At 35.4% G+C, this 19,495-nt stretch overlaps 1 protein-coding gene across 2 annotated transcripts; it reads left to right on the forward strand.

Annotated features, from left to right (window-relative positions):
* Positions 1-1,107: 1,107 nt before the first annotated feature.
* slc25a10a (solute carrier family 25 member 10a) lies at positions 1,108-11,125 on the forward strand. Of its 2 annotated transcripts, XM_016516134.1 has the most exons (12): positions 1,108-1,951; positions 4,678-4,797; positions 4,921-5,035; positions 5,619-5,667; positions 7,516-7,557; positions 7,635-7,678; positions 8,223-8,293; positions 8,422-8,514; positions 8,839-8,916; positions 9,539-9,595; positions 9,686-9,833; positions 11,099-11,125. In XM_016516134.1, the coding sequence occupies exons 1-11, from the start codon at positions 1,862-1,864 to the stop codon at positions 9,791-9,793; spliced, it is 867 nt and encodes a 288-aa protein (XP_016371620.1). In that variant the 5' UTR covers positions 1,108-1,861; the 3' UTR covers positions 9,794-9,833; positions 11,099-11,125. The 2 variants fall into 2 exon arrangements, with proteins under 2 accessions (XP_016371620.1, XP_016371619.1); XM_016516133.1 differs by lacking the exon at positions 11,099-11,125 and having other exon boundaries at positions 1,109-1,951; positions 9,686-10,842.
* Positions 11,126-19,495: the final 8,370 nt, after the last annotated feature.

The following is a 19,495-nucleotide window of genomic DNA, read 5'->3' on the forward strand; positions in this document are numbered from 1 at the left end:
AAAAAAAAATTAAAAGATACTTTAAATGTGAAATTAAAACCGCCAGTAGGTGGCAGCAAGTCACTGTTAATAAGTGAGTCATTGCTATTGAACCAAATAATTTAAACGGTTGATTCGTTCAGGAACGAAACACCGTCATGTTGCTCAGAGATGCAAATTGGAATTATATTTGTTGGCGAAATAGAGAAAAAGCAGTCAATTGTGTCTAACGTAAGTGTATTACATTCTTGTTTATTGAACTGCTGTATAAAGTCTTTGTGTGATATTGATTAACTATATGAAATTATATAAATATATACATTTCTGCCCCCATATCTTGAATTTTGTGATCATTCTAAATGCATTTTAATAAACTGAATCATGCAGTGAAAGAACGCACACTGGTGTAACCTACTAGACTTCCTATTGCCTTAGCTAAACTTTAGCTAACTTACAGCTGAGTCATGGACGTTAGCAAGACAAATTAACTATATTTAGCTTTTGTCTTTTGGATAATTAGCTGTAAATTCGAGGCACAGGTAGCTTAGTCTTTTGTTCATCACCACTCACCTCCACACCAAGACAAGCACAACTGGAAAGGGAGGGAGGTCTTCACTTCTGTAGCTCTCTGTCTGTCTGTGACTGTGCGTGTGCCGATCAATGTGTGCTACACTGCTGTGCTGCGTGGAGACGCAGAGAGGAGAAAGTCTCAACAGTTCCCGACCTGACCTGATATTTTGATTTTTTATTTGTTTGACAGGGAAAGCTGTGCGCAAACAGAAACACATACACACGCACACATATATACATATATTCATTAAAAAAAAAATACTCCCCAGAAAAAAGGGCAATTTCTCTCCAGGAAGAAAAAGGGCAGGTGCTCAAGCCCACTTTGATGTCTATGTGTGCACGTGCCTGAACCAATGTATGACCTAAAGAGACTGGAGAACAGGCATCATGGGTTCAGACGTCTGTCACTGGTCATGGATGCAAGTTTGCTTCGGCATCTTGAAAATATATTTAGATTTATAAACAATCATTTTTTCTAAAGCTGCGAAAAGTGGTCACAATTATGACTAGATGTTTGAAAAACAAACTGAATAGGTCTCAAAAATTAATAGAAGTCTAGAAGCAACCACATGGTGGACTTTATTGACCCACCGCCTTTGACAAACCCTACAGAGGTCAAACATGTCTTGATTCTATTTATATGTGTCACGTAAGCCTACACACTTCTCACTGAAAGCACGCTCAAGGATGAGGAGATCCTTGTGAAACTTTCTCAGCACAAAAGCGTTTTCATTGGTTTCAAGAACTGACAGGCTAGATAGGGCTCAATAATAATTCTTTGATTCATTCAAAAGCCATCATAAACTTGAACAATAAAAATACAAATAAAAAGGAATTTCAGGATGAACACAAACCGTGCTGTGTGAGTTATGCCAACTGCATGTCCCCTTAAAGCAACAACGTTGCCTTGGCACATGATACATTCTTCTGACAGATGCTCGGTCTTGTAAGGCCGCTTGAGTGTCCGAGTTGGCAGCATGACGCGCTAATATACCGAGCGGCTCACTTCTCCTTAACCCACGCGTTTCCCCGCTATAGGCCTATCTGTAAACCTTATTTCTATGCTTACAAATGAGTAACTTTCTGTACTAGCCTATCTGCGCGTTTGTAATCCCATGTATAGTGGATGAAAGGAACTATTTGACAGTGCAGGTCTTCCGGCAGCACTAAGTCAATCAACTGCAGTGTAGCTAGATCTAGGATTATCACTGGGACTTTTATCACAGAACCGAGCGGTTAATGTCGCGTGTGAGTCGCGTTATTCGACTTTATTCCTTCATCGTGTCGTCACGGAATAAACCGAGATTCAATCATGACAGAGACGCGCATTTCGCGCTGGTACTTCGGAGGAATTGCCTCGTGCGCGGCCGCCTGTTGCACTCATCCACTGGACTTAATAAAGGTACGAGCTAGGAATCTACCGGCAATCTTAATGTATTTGCCTTTAAAGTGTAACAGCTATACAGTAAATGTGTTTTAGTAAAGTATATTATAGCACAGTATAGTATAGACTAGTAAAGTATAGGTAGCAGTGGTTCAAACATTTTGACCCCCACAATTTCCAGAACATTTGTATTGTGTAAAATGTATTTTCATTAAAAATCCCCATTTTTTTTTTACATGACTTTTCCAGGTCTAGAAATAACACTTTTAAAATGAGGCTACCTCATATATGCAGGTTTTTCAAGACAGTTGTTGATGGGTGAATATTTTATGTTTTATTGATTGTTTTGTCATATTTTAAATAATTTTGAGCCATCTTCTGGCCCCCTTGTTGAGAACCACTGTATTAGCAAATATTATACTATAGTATAGTATGGAGTATAGTATACTGCAAATGTAAACATATTTATGGAACAGTAGGGCATCATAATTTTTCTAATTCTGTTTTGGTATAGTAAGGTACAGTATTGTACAGTGGGGTGATTCTATAATTGGAGATACATTTGGCATTGCAGAAAGTTAAGAAAAAAACTTTTCACTAACCGATTTTTTTTGTTCAGTATATTATTGAAAACATATTTAATTTTAATAATTCAGTGCTTGCCAAACACAAGTTTTTTTTTTTTTTACTTTTAATAAAAAACAGATGTCTTTATGGTATTGTTTGTCAACTCTGTTACGGACAAATTAGCCAATGTGTAGAAATAACAATAAATCATAACAGGAAAAATCCTTCTTGTTTCATTAGACAAACAGTCCTTACATTCCATCACTTGAAACTGAGATAATATTTCACCTATGCATACCTTTAAAATTAAAAAAATACCTATGTCTTCACCGTCCACTTGGGGCAAATATTTTTCATCTGAAAATGTATTATATACAATATCCAGTTAAAAAAAGAAATATTATAAGGGTGCAAAAATAAATCAATAATGTTTATTAGGATTTTAAACAACAAATGTATTGTTTTTTGTGAAAATAGTTCATAAACAGAGTTGACCCTTTAAGTGACAGAATTGTCAAGTAACAGAATTGACAGAATTGTCCGATGGACTGTCAATTCTGTTACAGCATTGTCAACATTGTTACTCTACCTTGGTAACAGAGTTTGACGGTAACAGAATTGACAATTTTCTTTATTTTTTGCCAAAAACTCCACTTGCTAGCATAAATGCTAAGAGCACATGGCACTAATGAAATCATGATTAAAATACTTTTAAATAACACAAAGTGTGATCAATGAAAAAATATGTTTTCCTTTTGATATTGTGGTAACTTTTTATATTAAAATATTTTCTTAGAGAGAGCACATCGACTTTTCAGTGCTTCAGATCTTAACAGTGAGGGAAAGTGATATCATTTCCTGTATCTTACATAGTTGTGGGAGATAATTCCACTCAATTAAAGGCAAAGTATGGTACGGTAACAGAGTTGACGCACGATTTATGGACACACATTTTTATAAGAAAAACATTATTATTATTTTTTTTAAATAATGTTGTAGAATTAGGTAAATGACTCTTTAGGGCTTTTATAAATAAAATGAATGAAATTTTACCAAAAGAAAAGTACAATAAAATATTTTGATTACACAATGATACATGATGGAAAAAATGCACTGACTAATTCGGACAACAAGAAATCATGATTTTCAGCTATTTAAGACACTTTTTGCAAAAAAATATTATATTGTTATGGACTGTAACATCTTGTAATTCATAACAATGAGTAACACAGTATTAAAATAATTAAAAATATAACCAAGTAGCCCCCCCCCCATGCCTAATGAACATAATTATAAACATTACAATAAATACATCAGTTATGGATGGATATTGATGGTAACAGAGTTGACACACGATTTATGGACACACATTTTTATAAGAAAAACATTATTATTATTTTTTTAAAATAATGTTGTAGAATTAGGTAAATGACTCTTTAGGGCTTTTATAAATAAAATGAATGAAATTTTACCAAAAGAAAAGTACAATAAAATATTTTGATTACACAATGATACATGATGGAAAAAATGCACTGACTAATTTGGACAACAAGAAATCATGATTTTCAGCTATGTAAGACACTTTTTGCAAAAACTATTATATTGTTATAGACTGTAACATCTTGTAATTCATAACAATGAGTAACACAGTATTAAAATAATAAAAAATATAACCATTTGAAAATAGCAGAAAAAAAATAATGACACCAAATGTACCTGCAATTATAGAATCACTCAGTGGTTCTCAACCAGGGGGTCAGCACACTTCCAAGGGGACTGCAGGATAACTTAAAATTATTTAATTATATTATATTGACAAACCTAACTGAGCTAAGAAAAAGGTTCTTTATAGTCATCCATGGTTCCATGCAGAACCTTTAATATCTGTGGAATCTTTTTTAGACTATTAAAATGTTCTTCACACTAAGAAAAAAAAAAAAAAAGGTTATTTTAGGAACTGTTCACTGCAAGGTTCTTTGGGGAACCAAAAATGGTTATTCTTATGGCATCGCTGCAAAAAAATAAAAAAATTTTTGAACCTTTATTTTGAAGGGTGTAGTATTGTATAGTAGTTCCAGTATACCTTAATACAGTAGATACTGAAGTGTAGTATAGATAGTACAGTAGTCTAGTATAGTCTATACTGGTTTTGCCTTAGTTCTTTCCTCCACCTTCAGGTTCATCTGCAAACCCAGCAGGAGGTGAAGATGAGGATGACTGGCATGGCTATGCAGGTGGTGCGCAGTGATGGGGTGCTAGCACTCTACAATGGGCTCAGTGCTTCACTCTGCAGGCAGGTTAGTGCCTCTGCAGAGGATTTGGCTTATTTATGCTTGTGTGATCACTTTAAGGTCTTACAACAAGGCGTCCTAAATGGTAAAGATTCTTTTGACAGTGTGGTGCCATGTTCACTCTTCTAGATGACTTACTCAATGACCCGCTTTGCCATTTATGAAACTGTGAGAGACAAGATATCTAGTCAAAACCAGGGGCCCATGCCCTTCTACCAGAAGATCTTGCTGGCTGCTTTTGGAGGTAAAAACATAATCCTGTAACTCTGTTAATTTGCCTGAAGCATATAATGAAGATGGATCTCTCTGTTTGGCATCTTTTAAAACAGTGATTGTCAAACGTTTTGACTCCAGACTCCCACTGTCCACAATTGTATTATATAGTTTTAATAGCAGAATGTTCTTCAGGTATCTCACTCTATCATTTACATGATTTTTCCAAATTTGTGATTTACAGAATAAGGATTTTTTTTTTTTTTTTTTTTACTACTCACAATTTCACAGTTTATTTAATAAAATATTTTAGAGCTTGAGATAGCTAGAAAAAAAATTCTTTATAAAAAATAATTTTAAATCATTTAAAGTAATATTAAGGCCCCCTTGGAAGTTTTCTGAGGTCCCCTTGTTGAGGACCTCTGTTTTAAAAGGACAGTTCACCCCAAAATTAAAATTATGTCATCATTTATCCAAACACGTAATTTTTATCCTGTGTTATAATTTCTTTCTATAAAACACAAAATGAGATTATAAAATGTCTGAGTGGCTCTGTTTTCATACAACAAAACAGAAGAAAGAAAAACCTGTTCCTTTAATTTCTTAATCTGTAGGTCTTACTGGTGGGTTTATTGGGACACCAGCGGACATGGTTAATGTCAGGTGAGTGACACTGTTTTACACAAGGGAGTCTCATAAAACAGCAGCAGAGTTTTTTATTAATAATTTCTCATAAAACAGAGTTGTGAGTGTTTTTCATGGTGAAGCAACTGTAGATCTGTTTGGGTAATCTTTTTTGTGTAAATAAAAAACTGCTATGTGTCATGTCTTGCTTCATGTTTCAGTTCAGTTTCATTCCCCACTCTCAGAAATAAAGGTACAAAAGTTGGCGCAGTACCTTTCCACAAGGTAATTTTTTTTTATTTTCTAATATGTTACTTTTAAGGTACCAATATGGACCCTTTAGGTACAAAGTTGGAAAGGTACCACACCAGTGACAGCATTTGTACGTTTATTTCTGAGAGTGCCTGTGTTTAGTGTTGGTTTCATTTGTTAATATGGTTATTGATTTGTTAATTGATCGGTCCCACCTGTTCCTTGTTTTCTGCCTTATTTAGCCTATGTATAAATTCCTGTTTGCTTCGGCTCTTGGCACTGTTCTCATCAATATAATGTTGGTTATAAACTTTTCTCCTCAGTTTATATTGTGCTCCCAATTTCCAGAGTGGTTTTTGTTTGTTAAATTTACTGCTTTGCAAATAGATCTATGCTTCAAATGTCAAGAACAGACCCTTAAAATGGATCTAATAGCGGTACGAATCCTCCTCCTCATTCAGGGGATCGGTTCCTCAAGGATTTTACATGTGAGTTTTAAGACCTGGCTCACATGGTACATTACCCAGACAAATCCCTCTGTATATTTTTCCATGCTGGACTAAATACACAGACAAGATCTCATCTTCCTGGGGATGGTCCTCAAGGGGCACTTTCTGTGAGGTGCTCCAGCACAATGGATTCCCCTTCACAGTGGGTGAGGTGGAGGAGACTCTCACCCTCTTTGTGTCCGCACCAGCCCTGGATTTCCTTCCTGAGCCCTCCCAGCCCCTCATCACACCAGTCATGGGCCCCGAGCCAATGCACATGCCCACCATGGGCCCTAAGCCGGTGCTTTACAGACCCCCAATCCAAGGAGCTGTCAGTCCCACCACCCTGTCCAACCTTGAGCCAGTGCCAGTTGCCCAGTCCGTTCTAGAGCCAACTCTTATTGATCTGAGTGTCCTGGAAGTAATCCCCACTCTTAAGCCCACCCCCAAAACCCATCCTCATTCACTCCACCCATCCAGTGCCCTTGCCCTGCCTTTAGATATTCTGCCAGAATCCTTCTCAGCCCTGCAGCTCTACTGGTGCAACCTCGGTCTCATGGCAACCCAGGTCCAGCCAACCAGCGACGTTCAACCTTCACAATGGTTTGTCATCCCTCTTATTCCACCAGGCTTCTCATCTCTCAGTCTCCAAGTTGGTCTGTTGCCTTACCTTGCTTCACTGGGGCTTATCCCCCTGGCTCCACCTTGGTCCCCCAAGCCTGTGACGGCGCCCTGGTCCACCATTCACTGGCTCCACTTAGGTTTTCACCTCCTCTGGCTCCTCCTAAGTCTTCTAATCCACTGGCTCCTCCATGGTCAGTTGTCCAGCCATCTCCTCCTTGGATCTCCATCCCTATGGCACTACCATGGTCATCTCCTCCACTGGTTCCACCATGATCTCTTCACCTGCTGCCTCCTCCATTGGGGGTCTCCATGTGGTCTTTTCCTCTGCCGTGGTCATTTCCTCCGTTGGTTTGCTTTGCTCCTCTGTTTATCCTGTGCTCCTGAGTTGCAGAGTGTTTTGATTTTGTTTTTCATTTAATAAATTTACTTCACAATTAGATCCATGCTCTCCTTGCCCTACACAAGGAGATTTTGAGACACAAGTAATTGTGTGCCTTTTCCTCTACCCTGTGTTTTATAACAGAATGCAGAATGATGTGAAGTTGCCACCTGAATTAAGAAGAAAGTGAGTCTCAAAAAATATGAAGTACACACCAAACTAAAACAAAATAATCTGTCATGACAACATATGGTGTTTTGCAGCTATGCACATGCTCTTGATGGATTGGCACGTGTCTGGAAAGAAGGTGAGAATAAGAAAATCCGTTTACAAAAAAAATGAGACACATTTTGGCATAGTACTATAAGAAATCAGATGAGCTGCCTGAAAAGATACTGTCACAGAATACAGTATAGAATGAATTGCAGCATTGTTTTGTTGCTGAAGAGGTATGCATGCCAATTTCTGCACTTAAAGTCACAGATTAAAACCTTCCCACAGCAATCTGGAAATGTGTAATGACAGAATGTGGGCCTGTGCTACTTACTCATCCATCAGGAAAGAGAGAACAGACAAGGGTTGGGGTTATTTGAATTATTCATAGAGCTCTGTTTGTAAGAGCTCCTGCCTTTAAGGAACACTCCACTATTTTTGAAAATAGGCTCATTTTCCAACTCCCCTAGAGTTAAACAGTTGAGTTTTACCATTTTCGAATCCATTCAACCGATCTCCGGGTCTGGCGGAATGAGAGTATAGTTCCTAGCCGTATCGGCCTAGAAAATCGCAACATTTCATTTTCCGTCGTCTTAGTACACGATGTAACTACAGAAGAGTCATATTTTTTCTCACAGAGGGAATAAGGAAGCTGTTCTCTGGAGCGTCAATGGCAGCTAGTAGAGGGGCCATGGTCACTGTGGGGCAGGTAAAGGAAAAACTTTAGTTTTTATAGCCACACTTGCAGACAGTCATAGAATAGGCTGTGAGTGGTCTGTCATTTTGCCATGACCAGGATAGTCTCAGTTCCTCACTAGTCTTCTGTGGTTCTTCTAGCTCTCCTGTTATGACCAGGCCAAGCAGCTGGTTCTGGGAACTGGTTTGATGACTGATAACATTTTCACTCACTTTGTTGCTAGCTTCATTGCGGTGAGTTGCCCTCCTCCTCAGGAATGCATTATAAACTAACCATTACTTCTTTAAAGGTTACATTTTTATTTTATTTTATTTTTCCCTAAGGTCCACTTATAATGTTGGTCAAGTAGTAATGTAGTAGTTTGATTTAATTTGCATGACCATTTACACCTTCTCTCTCACTAAACAAGCTGTTTTTGCTACTGTGACTTTAAGACGATTCCTTTTTTTTGGCATGTCTTTTTAAAAATTTAAAAGTTGTTGATGATGTTTTGTTGATGATTCTACTTAGTAGTTCACCTTAGCTCACTTAGTAATATTTTAATGTTTTCTTCACAGGGAGGTTGTGCTACTGTTCTCTGTCAGCCTATGGATGTGGTGAAAACCAGACTGATGAATTCAAAGGGGGAATACAGGGTACGATTCTGCTTGAATTTTCAATTTTGTAATTTTCTTTTTTTATTATTTTTTATCTTACATCTACATTGCATCTTGAATTTCCTTGATTTTTTTAATTCACCATACACTACTTGTTCAAAAGTTTGATTTCTTAGATTTTTTTTCAATATTATGCCTTTATTCAGCAAGAACAGATTTGATCAAAAATGACAGTAGAGACATTAATCAAGTTACAAAATATTAATATAATTTAGAAAATACTTTTCTGTTGAAAATTATGTTCATCAAAGTATCCTGAAAAATGCATGTTTCTACAAATATATTAAGCAGCACAACTGTTGTCATTGATAATAATAAGGAATGTTTCTTGAGCAGCAAATCAGTATATTAGAATGATTTCTAAGGTATCATGTGACGCTGAAGACTGGAATAATGATGCTGAAAATTCAGCTTTGCAGCATAGTAATACATTACATTTCAGAATATATTAAAATGGAAAAGTCATTTTAAATTGTAATAATATTTTACAGTATACTTGTTTTTACTGTATTTTTGATCAAATAAATGTAGACTTGGTGAGCATAAGAGACTTCTTTTAAAAACATTTAAAACAGTTGTGACACACTAATTTCTGTGGTAGGGGGTGATTCATTGTCTGTCTGATACTGGAAAACTCGGACCTAAAGCTTTCTACAAGGTGAAAACCATTTTTTATGGCAATAAAGAGTGTTATACATTCTGAGTGTGTGTTAAACTCTGGTAGTAAATGTGTGTTTTGTCTCCGCAGGGCCTTGTCCCAGCTGGAATCCGCCTGATTCCTCACACTGTACTTACTTTCATCTTTCTGGAGCAGCTCCGATTGTACTTTGGCATTAGAGTCGTCACCTCTACATGAACTCTGACACAAAAGCTCCTGGTATTAACATCAGTTTCAGGTGATCCCTTCACAAGTAGACAGTAATAAAATCCAGTGTAAATGGGGTCCAAAACATTCTGTGATCGAATCACTGAAACCAAATAAGGTGGACAGAAACACAATTCGAACCACGAAGGGCCACCTACTCACCTGTCAGTCATTCTTTGTGCTAAAGCAATGGTCTCAAACAACGTATCCAATTATTTATGCCTTTAAAAGAAAATAACCGAATCAAAATATTTGGAAAATCCTGTAATTACATGCACAAGACTTCATGGAAACTCAGTTGCAGTTTTGAAGTTCAGTTCATAAATGAATATGCCTCAAAATGTCACACTTGTGGTGAGATTAAAATTTGAAACTTATTTGGAAGCAACAATGTTCTCAACCTTTTCTTGTGGGTGACCACTTGTGACTAAATTAACCAAGATGAATGTTAATACCAGGTGTAAACAGCTCCAAAATGCACCTGACTGCTACAGTGTAGAGCAATGGGCTGTAGTTCCAGGGAAGCACTGGCCAAGGAACCTGATTGAGAAGGAGAAAACTACTGTTGACAACAGTAGTACCTTTCTTTAGCGGTCTCTTTTTTTACTAATAATCATTTTGCAGTGCCATTATTATTAACATTCAAGTTGCCTGCATGTGATAATGTTTGCCATATATACTCAATTTGTCATTTATGTTCTGTTGATTGTGTGATGTAGACCTTGGCCCGTTGTCTTTGTGATCATTTTTTTTTTTAAAGCGTCTTTTTTCATTTACCTGAAATGATCTCAAACTGGAATTGATAGAAAACATAATTTCACAATCACAATATTTAAATGTATGACCTTTTGTGTGTTCTATTGATTAAGTGTTTATTTAATGAGAACCCATCTTAAACCATAAAAACCTACTGGTGTCATTGCTGTCATTACACTGAATAATGTAATACATGTAATGTCCTACAGGTAGCAGTGCTGCATCGTCACTAACTCAATGGTGTGAGCGTAAACTCACGCTTTCATGTGGTGGGAAAGTGTCAGCATATAAAATATCCATACCACTGAGATATGAGGACATAATTACAGTAATCAGCAATCTTATCTATATTCATTATTTACTTGCGATATAAGGTTAAGTATGTTCTTGTGAAGATGTTTGGAAGAGGGTAATTTGACAGTTCAAGGAGTCAAACTGTACTCTGAAAAAAAAGCTCATTTGGATGTAAGGAAATAATATGTGGTTTCTGATAAATATTGCATATAAAATCAATATTTCCTCTCTTTTTTATCCACCAAGCCACCACCCAGCCCATCCAGATCCAGGTGACAGCAGCACACTTTCATCATGGTGTTGATCTCCATCCAGTGTGTCAGGACATGGTTCTAATTAGCATTCAGGATCTAGATTAGCATTTTGGCATTTTTGATTTCATCGTCCTGATGCCAATGGTTTTTGTGAATGGGTTTTTAGAAACATCTGAAATAAGGGCTGTGGTTAACACAAGTTTAAGACATTTTCATGTTTTATTCTACAACATAAAAATGTTAACAAAATCCCGTAGCCTATGTTTCATAAAACAGTATTTGGGCTTTAAATTTCATAAAAGTTGTATTCATTTGTGAAGATTTTCATGAAGTACATGACTTTTTTTTATTTTTTATTTTTTTTACATGATTTCCATGATGTCAAAATGTGTAAGAATCATAAATGTTTTCTGGCCACATTTCCTGCAATAATCCAAAAACCAATAAAAAAAAAAAAAAGGTGTCCTGTAGCTTAACTACAGACAGTTACATAAAACAGTACTTCAACATGACAGAATTACTCTGAAAAGACCAAGACATCAGTGCTTTGCACAATATTATCTCATTGAAGAGAAACAATTGAAAAATATTTGATGCTATAAGGGCCATGAAAATACATTAAAGACTGGCCTCTTTGCAAACAGCAGTGAATAAACCCTCACTACTTCACTGACTGTAAAACATGTGCTCATATATGTGGTGACATGACCCCAAGAGCCCTGTTAATGTGTTTATTTGCATTTTCCATTCCCAGATCTTTGCCAAAGTAAGGGAATTCTATCGCTTCCCTTTAGAGTGACATCTTTGGGATATTTCTCTGTTTCAACATTTGAGGCAATTGTGTGGAGCGTTGAGATGTACAATGAGAGAGATGCTGTGAGAGATATATGAGATACTGTGAAAAACAGGCTAATCTCCATTCCAATCTGTCTGGATTTTTTCCATCCATTTTTTTCCTGCAAAAAAGCCTTACATAACTTGGCTGAAAGACAACATATGTATGTCACAGATGTCACTGTAATCTCAGTGTGTATGATCAGTTTCTTACTAGAAGCCCAAAGCTTTTGAAGTCTACAAACACAATCTCTCACAAATGGGCCTCATTTCTGCTAAGCTAATTATATTTGCTGTATTTGCTACCTACTGTACCACTAAACCTAACCTCCCCACAAGAGTGCAGTAAGATCAGGGTTGCCAGGTTTTCACAACAAAACCCTCCCAATTGCTACTTAAAGGGGTCATATGATGCGATTTCAAATTTTCCTTTCTCTTTGGAGTGTTACAAGCACTTGGTGCATAAAGCTGGTTGCCGCAAGCCCTCCGGACGCTCCTTCTTCAAATCCACCGCCGCTCACTCAAGGCCGCCGTGTGTGACGCTGTGTGTTTCGTTGTGAAAGCGAAACTACTTTGTTTGGTCTTCCAAAAGAGGACATGATTAGAAATCAGTGGTTAAGTTGTATTTACAACACTGTTCCAGAACAGTTCAAGATGCAACAAATGCCTCATTTATAATGGGTTTTAATGTTTTTGTCTCGTCGCTCCGGCCGGGACACGGCATCACAGTATGTTAAGGGGCGTAACATTTCCGTCACACGCTTGAGGTATTCGGCCAATCACAGCACACTGGATAGCTGGCCAATCACAGCACACCTCGCTTTTCAGACCGATGAGCTTTGTAAAAAGCTACACGTTTCAGAAAGGCAGGGCATAGAGGAGAAACTCTAATGTACTGTATGTGGAAAATAATGTGTTTTTTGAAACTAAAGAATTTAAAATAATAGTAGGCCTATTAGTATTGTAACTTGCAGTAAATGAATAAAATATGTAACCTTTTATTAGTGTTTTATGTTCACTTTATCTGCTTTTGTTTCTGTATTATTATTATTTAATCATATTTAATCATACTAATAATTATTATTTTAATATCTAACTGTAATTTCATTATTATATATTTGATAATAATTATAATTATACATTTATTTACCTAATGTAATGTGACCATTAATTAATTAACCAATTAATTAACCAATAATTAGAGAACTGTGAATATGTTCTTAAATTATTGAATTATCAAAATAAAATTTTAGGGGATGCTATAAGTTATTTCACATGTACAGGGCTTGCAAACCCCTGATTTCCAGCATTTTCAGTGAGAGAAAAAATCATACTCATGAAAGAATCATTCTCTTTTGAGTCTAAGCTTTTTAATGAATCAATTGAACAGGTTACAGATCATTTACAAATGTTGAATGATTAATTCCTGAATCATGATTATAGTGTTTTCGAGTTAAACTCACTCAAAAATCTTGTTCCTTAGCCTTGACTTTATCCTTTTTGAAGCAGAAAGCTCCTGTTAATTGTAATTGCACTGAACATTGTTTGACCCTCTAAATCTAGCACTCTCTATCCTAATTCTATTCTTTAAAAAACTTGCCCCTTTTAGACTTGCACTCTATTTATTTACTAACTGCTTGTTTTCTTTAAAAAAAAAAAAAAACTAACACTAGCTTCTCTAATCTTTTTGTATTCTATCTATTTGCTTTCTTTTCATTTATTATACAATTAACAAAAGTAAAAAAAGGCCTCTAACACTAGCTCTATTCTTTTTCTATTCTATCTGTTTTCTTTTTATTTATTATATATATATAGAAAAACTTGCTACGTGTACTGCGTTAAGCTAACTGAGACTTGTTATAGCACTTGCGTATTATTGCTCTTTTGTTGATTTTGATTGCTTTCATTGTCCTCATTTGTAAGTCGCTTTGGATAAAAGCGTCTGCTAAATGACTAAATGTAAATGCAAAACGAACATGGATATTAATCTAAATTTCTCCTGTTGTGTTCCATGGAACAGAAGTTATACAGGGTTGAAGTTTTTCAACTCCTTTAAGCTGATGTCACCAGAAAGATAGCACAACCTGACCCCCACACACAACACAAACACACACACAACACAAACAAACATCCAGCTAGAACTGCTCATTTTCTTTATCAATCTATTTATAATTATGAAGAAACATAATTAACTCCCATATTTAGAAATCTCTGTTACTCTCAAGACTTCCTTCAGTAAACAGCATTTATCTTATCTCTCTCTTTCTGTCTTGCTTGAAGCTTTAAGCAGAAATTCTTGCAAAACTACAAAAACAGTCCTTGTCACAGTCATAAGCACATAGTACTGACAGATCTGGTCACCAGCATATGTGTTCTGGATGCTGGCTTTTCTAACAAGATTTTTAACCAGCAAAATGTCCTGCCAACCATCTAAATTAGATGCATTTTTCAGGTCTTGCAGGGTGAGTCGACTTAATTTAAGTATCAACTTTGGATTTTCCTCCTAAAATTCCCTTGGACAAATGAAATGTATACAAATGAGATAATAATTAACATATAGTAGGTGTGTGGAGCTGTACAAGTGAATATGGCAAGTAGGCGAAATATGGCTCAGGCGAAATAACACCTGTGGCATCTCAGTTCTTAGTGTCTCTGGCTCCTGTGTTTGCCTGTGTTACAGAGGAACTCTGGCAACACTTCACAGCTCTGCTGAAAGATGACTCTACAGCAGACATGGAAAACAGTTTGAGTCAGAGGAGCGAATAGAGGCCTGGATGTTGCTCTGCACGCATTTCTGCTTTGTCCCTGTCTGTCACTGACCCATTTCAGCTGGCCAAATGACCCTTACAGCCCATCTGGTAAAGCTGCCAGAGGAAACATGAAAAGCCTGTTAGCTGTTAGGTCACTGGTAATAAGCACTCCTGTGAATTACCTTGGATTGGCCCGTTTAATCTGAGGGACAGTGTACTGTGAGGTCCAAGAGTCAGACACCACTTTGGAAAAAAACGATGCTCTATTTGTTAAACCTAGAAATAAATAGAACATTTTAGGATAGTGAGAAATGTTGTGCTACTGACCACTTATTTGAAAAGACGGTCTGATGTTTTTGCTTCCATTGGAGCTCAAGATGCTTACTGGATCTTCTCAAATCATTCTGAAGAACATAATTTGTGAAGAAATCATCTGAAGACCATCATGTTCTGAAGAACGTCATTTTGTGGAGTTCATTCATGCTGCTTGAGTGTTGCTTTCGTTAATGCAAATGAGAGACACCAAATACTAAGGCATTCTGACATTTTAACAACATTTTTAACGTCAGATGTTATGCTTCCGATATAAAAAAAAAATCCACCCAGCAATATTACAATGCAAACTCTCTCTCTCTCTCTCTCTCTCTCTCTCTCTCTCTCTCTCACACACACACACACACTGCAGTTTTCAAGTGATAAATAGAATACCTTAAATTTGGTGCGTTTTGATGTATATTCATCTTCTTAGAAGTCCAAACAAAGCATTTCTTACATGAAAAAATGCTTACCATTCTTTGAAAAAATAGATGGAAACTTTATGGATGATCAAGCAGCAAAACTCTGCACATCAGCTGAATTCAGTGACTTGTACGCCTCCAAAAGAAATATGGCTTTGAATGCTGCTACATCAGTCTTTGTAAGTCTAATCCTCAAGTGTCAATGGAAATCAGTTAGTACAGAAATAGTGGTGCTATCAGCATGCGCTCAAGCTTGCATGAAAGTGGCAGACACCCAGAACACACTAGCATTGTTGTGGTGAGGTTTGCGTGGAAAAGCACCGCTTGCGTTTTGGGAAAATGTAAAAGTCTTGTTTTGTCTCCCTTTTGGCCGATGTATTTTTAAAATCGAGGAGTAAACATTGACTGAGGTAGCTAAATCACTTTGGCCGTGTAGAGATGGAACAAGATGTGTTTTTATTATAGGTCCAAGTTATATAAGAGGAATAAAAGAAGACTGGCCAGAAGCAGTTACCGTCTACCCTTACCAAAAAGTAGTATACTTCAAGTTTATTTTAGTAAGTATACTTAAGTAAAGTTCAAGTATATTTTTAAGTATACTTTATGTAGTAAGTATACAAATATCAGTGTACTAGTAGTATACTTGTAAGTGTACTATTTCAATACTCCTTGGGACTAAATTGGCCCACTTTCTAGTATATAAAAGTATACTTTTAAGTATACTTTAAGTATAACAGTAGTAAACTTTGAGTACACAACTAGTTTACATCAAAATGTTTAGTTTGTACTGCAACTATACTAAAAGTGAACTTACAGTTTACTAATAAAATACTTGTAGCATTTTTAGTACACTTTGAAGTATAGTCTCAGTAAACTGCTAGTTTAGTAGTTTTATACTGCAAGTATACTCGTAAGTTTTCTTTAAGTGAACTTTACATCATACTTTAAGTATACTACTATGTCCCTATTTAGGTATTAATTTGTATATATTTTGTTACATGAATATCTGAACATACAAAACATCAAAAGAACAGGGTATCTGCTTGTAAACAAAAACATTTTTTTCTAGCTTCATGCATTCTTTTTTTAAACACTTGAATGTGGATAAGTTTCATAAATAAAAAATAAAGAAATAAACAACATTTTGAACAAAAAGCTGAAAAAAGACTATGAATTGGATTCAGAATGATAATCAAAACGTAGATAGAGTCGATCAACACCCCAAAGCTTGACAGTTATTATTACCTCTTTATTGGTCGACATTTTATTCCATAATGTTACACAGTTTTGATACTGTTTTATGTCTGATGATCGTGTTAGAATACATGTGGAAGCATCTGTTGTTTCGGTTTCTTCTTCACTTGTGTTTTTTGGAAATTCTGTACAGAAGATGTGTACTAGCGCCCCCTACAGTATAACAATGAAAACACGGATTCTAGGAGCACAATTATAGTTTAAGTCAAGTATACTTAAATGTCATTTTAAGTATATTTCTGAGAAGTACATAAAAAGTAGACTAAAAGTATACTTTCCTATTTTTTGTTTAAAAGAAGTATACTAATAGCACACTTGAATAAACTTCTTTTTCGTAAGGGTAGTCAAATATTCTCTGACTTTTTACAAAGTTTCTCACATAAATTACCATAATCCCTATTAAATATTTCAGATAATTTGTATGGTTATCAATGCAACTCTATCCTATTAGTTTTGTCAAGGTCTGCTGATTCAGCTGGGAATCACAGTAGTTCAGGTGCACACATTGGAAGCAAAATAAGAGCTGCTCTTACAATTGTAAAACTACATGTCACCAAGTCATTGTTCATTTTTTTTCTTCTTAAATTGTAATCCTATATCCCAACAGCAGCTAATTTCATGAATTAGCATCTGATCATATCCATTTTTGTAAGCTTTGAAAAGTGCAAATAACTATTTCTGTTACAACTGCTATATATTAAATTTGGCTGCATAACATTTCCAGTATTGTTTGTGCTGTAGACATGAATTATGCATTAAATCATCAACTTTTCTATGCGATCAGAACTAATTTTAGTATGGAAGACAGTAAAATGGATGACAAAGTGTACACACTATAACTTTCAAAAGCTTGGCTGTAAGATCTTTTAAATGTTTTTCACAGTAGTCTTACCGTATGTTCACCCAGGCTGCATTTATTTGATCAAAAATACAGTAAAAGTAATATTGTGAAGTATTCTTACAATTTACAATGACTGTCACATTATTCTTCAGAGATCATTCTAATATGCTGATTTCAAGACATTTCTTATTATCAATTTTGAAAACAGTTGTGCTATGTAATATTTTTTCATTGGAAATCATGAAATATTTTCTCAGGATTCCTCGATGAATAGAAAGTTCTGCATTTATTTCAGATGGAATCTTTTCGAATCTTTTTCATTCACGTTAATTTTGTTGACAAAATGTAAAAATCTAGTTATTTAAACTGCAGTCCTGTTTAATGAAAGAAGCAATGGAAAATAAAACGTTTGCCAGTTAGTGAAATTATGAAAGTTGTAATTTCTCTTTATTTGACTATGTTTAAATGTTATGACAAGTGCTAATCTCAAATGTGACATTTTAAATGTTCAGAGTGTGAACTCTTGACCTGCCATCATCCAGCGTCCAAATTGACATTTCTGTTAATCGGATTCATTCCACACTAATTTGATTCCGCCTGTGATGAAAGTGTGAGAGATAGATAAACCGATCACTGGATCTAAATCTTTTCATGCTGCATCAGACGCAGGATTTTAGAGGGTAAAAGGCCAGAAATTGAGGAAATCCAGATTCTGCGTAATAACCTTTTAGAGTCAAACGGCCTGCTAATCTGAGTCACAGATATTTACATGAGACCCCTAAGGAGAATGCAGAAAGCCTGGGAAAATGATTCTCTGCCAGGTCCTTAAAGATGTACAGCAATTTGTCAATAATGTTTGTCTGATATGCATTTCACATAGACTTATACAGTATCTATATATAACTGAATCGCATTTGCCTTTTTATTTGTCTTTTTGTCTATTAATTGACAAACTGGAAAATCCGATTTAACAGGCAAAATTCTTAAACACAGACAGCTTTAAAAGACAGACAGAAAATGTTTGCAAGGCTGCATTTGATCAAAAATATATCAAAAATAATATTTTGAAATATTACCATTTTAAAATACTGGAAAATTTAATTATTTCTGCAATGCAAAGCAGAAATTTCAGCATTATTACTCCAGACGTCAGGGTCACATGATGCTTCAGAAATCATTCTATCATGATGATTTGAAACATTTCTTATTACCAGTGTTAAACTGTCATGCTGTTATTTTTTATTTTTTTGTGGGAACTGTGATTATTTTTTTAAGGATTTTTTGATGAATAGACAGTTTAAGAAATCTTCAGAAAATCTTTTTTAACATTATAAATGTCTTTACTCTGATCAATTTAATGCATCCTTGCTGAATAAAAGTATTAATTCATAAAAAAAATGTACTGATGTACTGACCTCAAACTTTTTAATGTAGTATATGAAAAGCTATATTTTGAAATATTAAATATTACAAACAAAGTATACATAGCATACAACAATCAGTCATGCACAATAAGAAAGGAAAGTGCATTAAGAAAGTAAACAGGGTTCAGTTAGATTTCATTTTGAGAAAAAAACAAAATCTCTAACTGGTGTTTTTGCTCAAATGTCTCTTCTGTCATTTCTTTTAAAACATATGTCTTTCCCACTGAATTATATACTCTATGCTCCTTTTACTTTATACATTCATAGGGCTACGCTCTAACAGCGCTCCACTCTCTTTTGTAACTTGTCCAGACCCTAAACTATAATCTGTTGTACAATTTTAGGTTATGCCTAATTTGGTAAATGCATGTTGTTATTCATTGATTTATTTATTTATTTTTATTTAGCTGTCCATCCATTTCTCATCTCCCTAAAGATTCATTCTGATGCGCTTCCAGTTTTAGAGTTAATGCTTTCATTTTTCTACTACTACAGTTTTAGAGTTAAAGCAATCAAACATAAATATTATTTTACACACACACACACACA

This window comes from Sinocyclocheilus rhinocerous, unplaced genomic scaffold (assembly GCF_001515625.1).
Source record: "Sinocyclocheilus rhinocerous isolate Xijiao unplaced genomic scaffold, SAMN03320098_v1.1 scaffold115, whole genome shotgun sequence".
NCBI classification, from domain to species: domain Eukaryota; kingdom Metazoa; phylum Chordata; class Actinopteri; order Cypriniformes; family Cyprinidae; genus Sinocyclocheilus; species Sinocyclocheilus rhinocerous.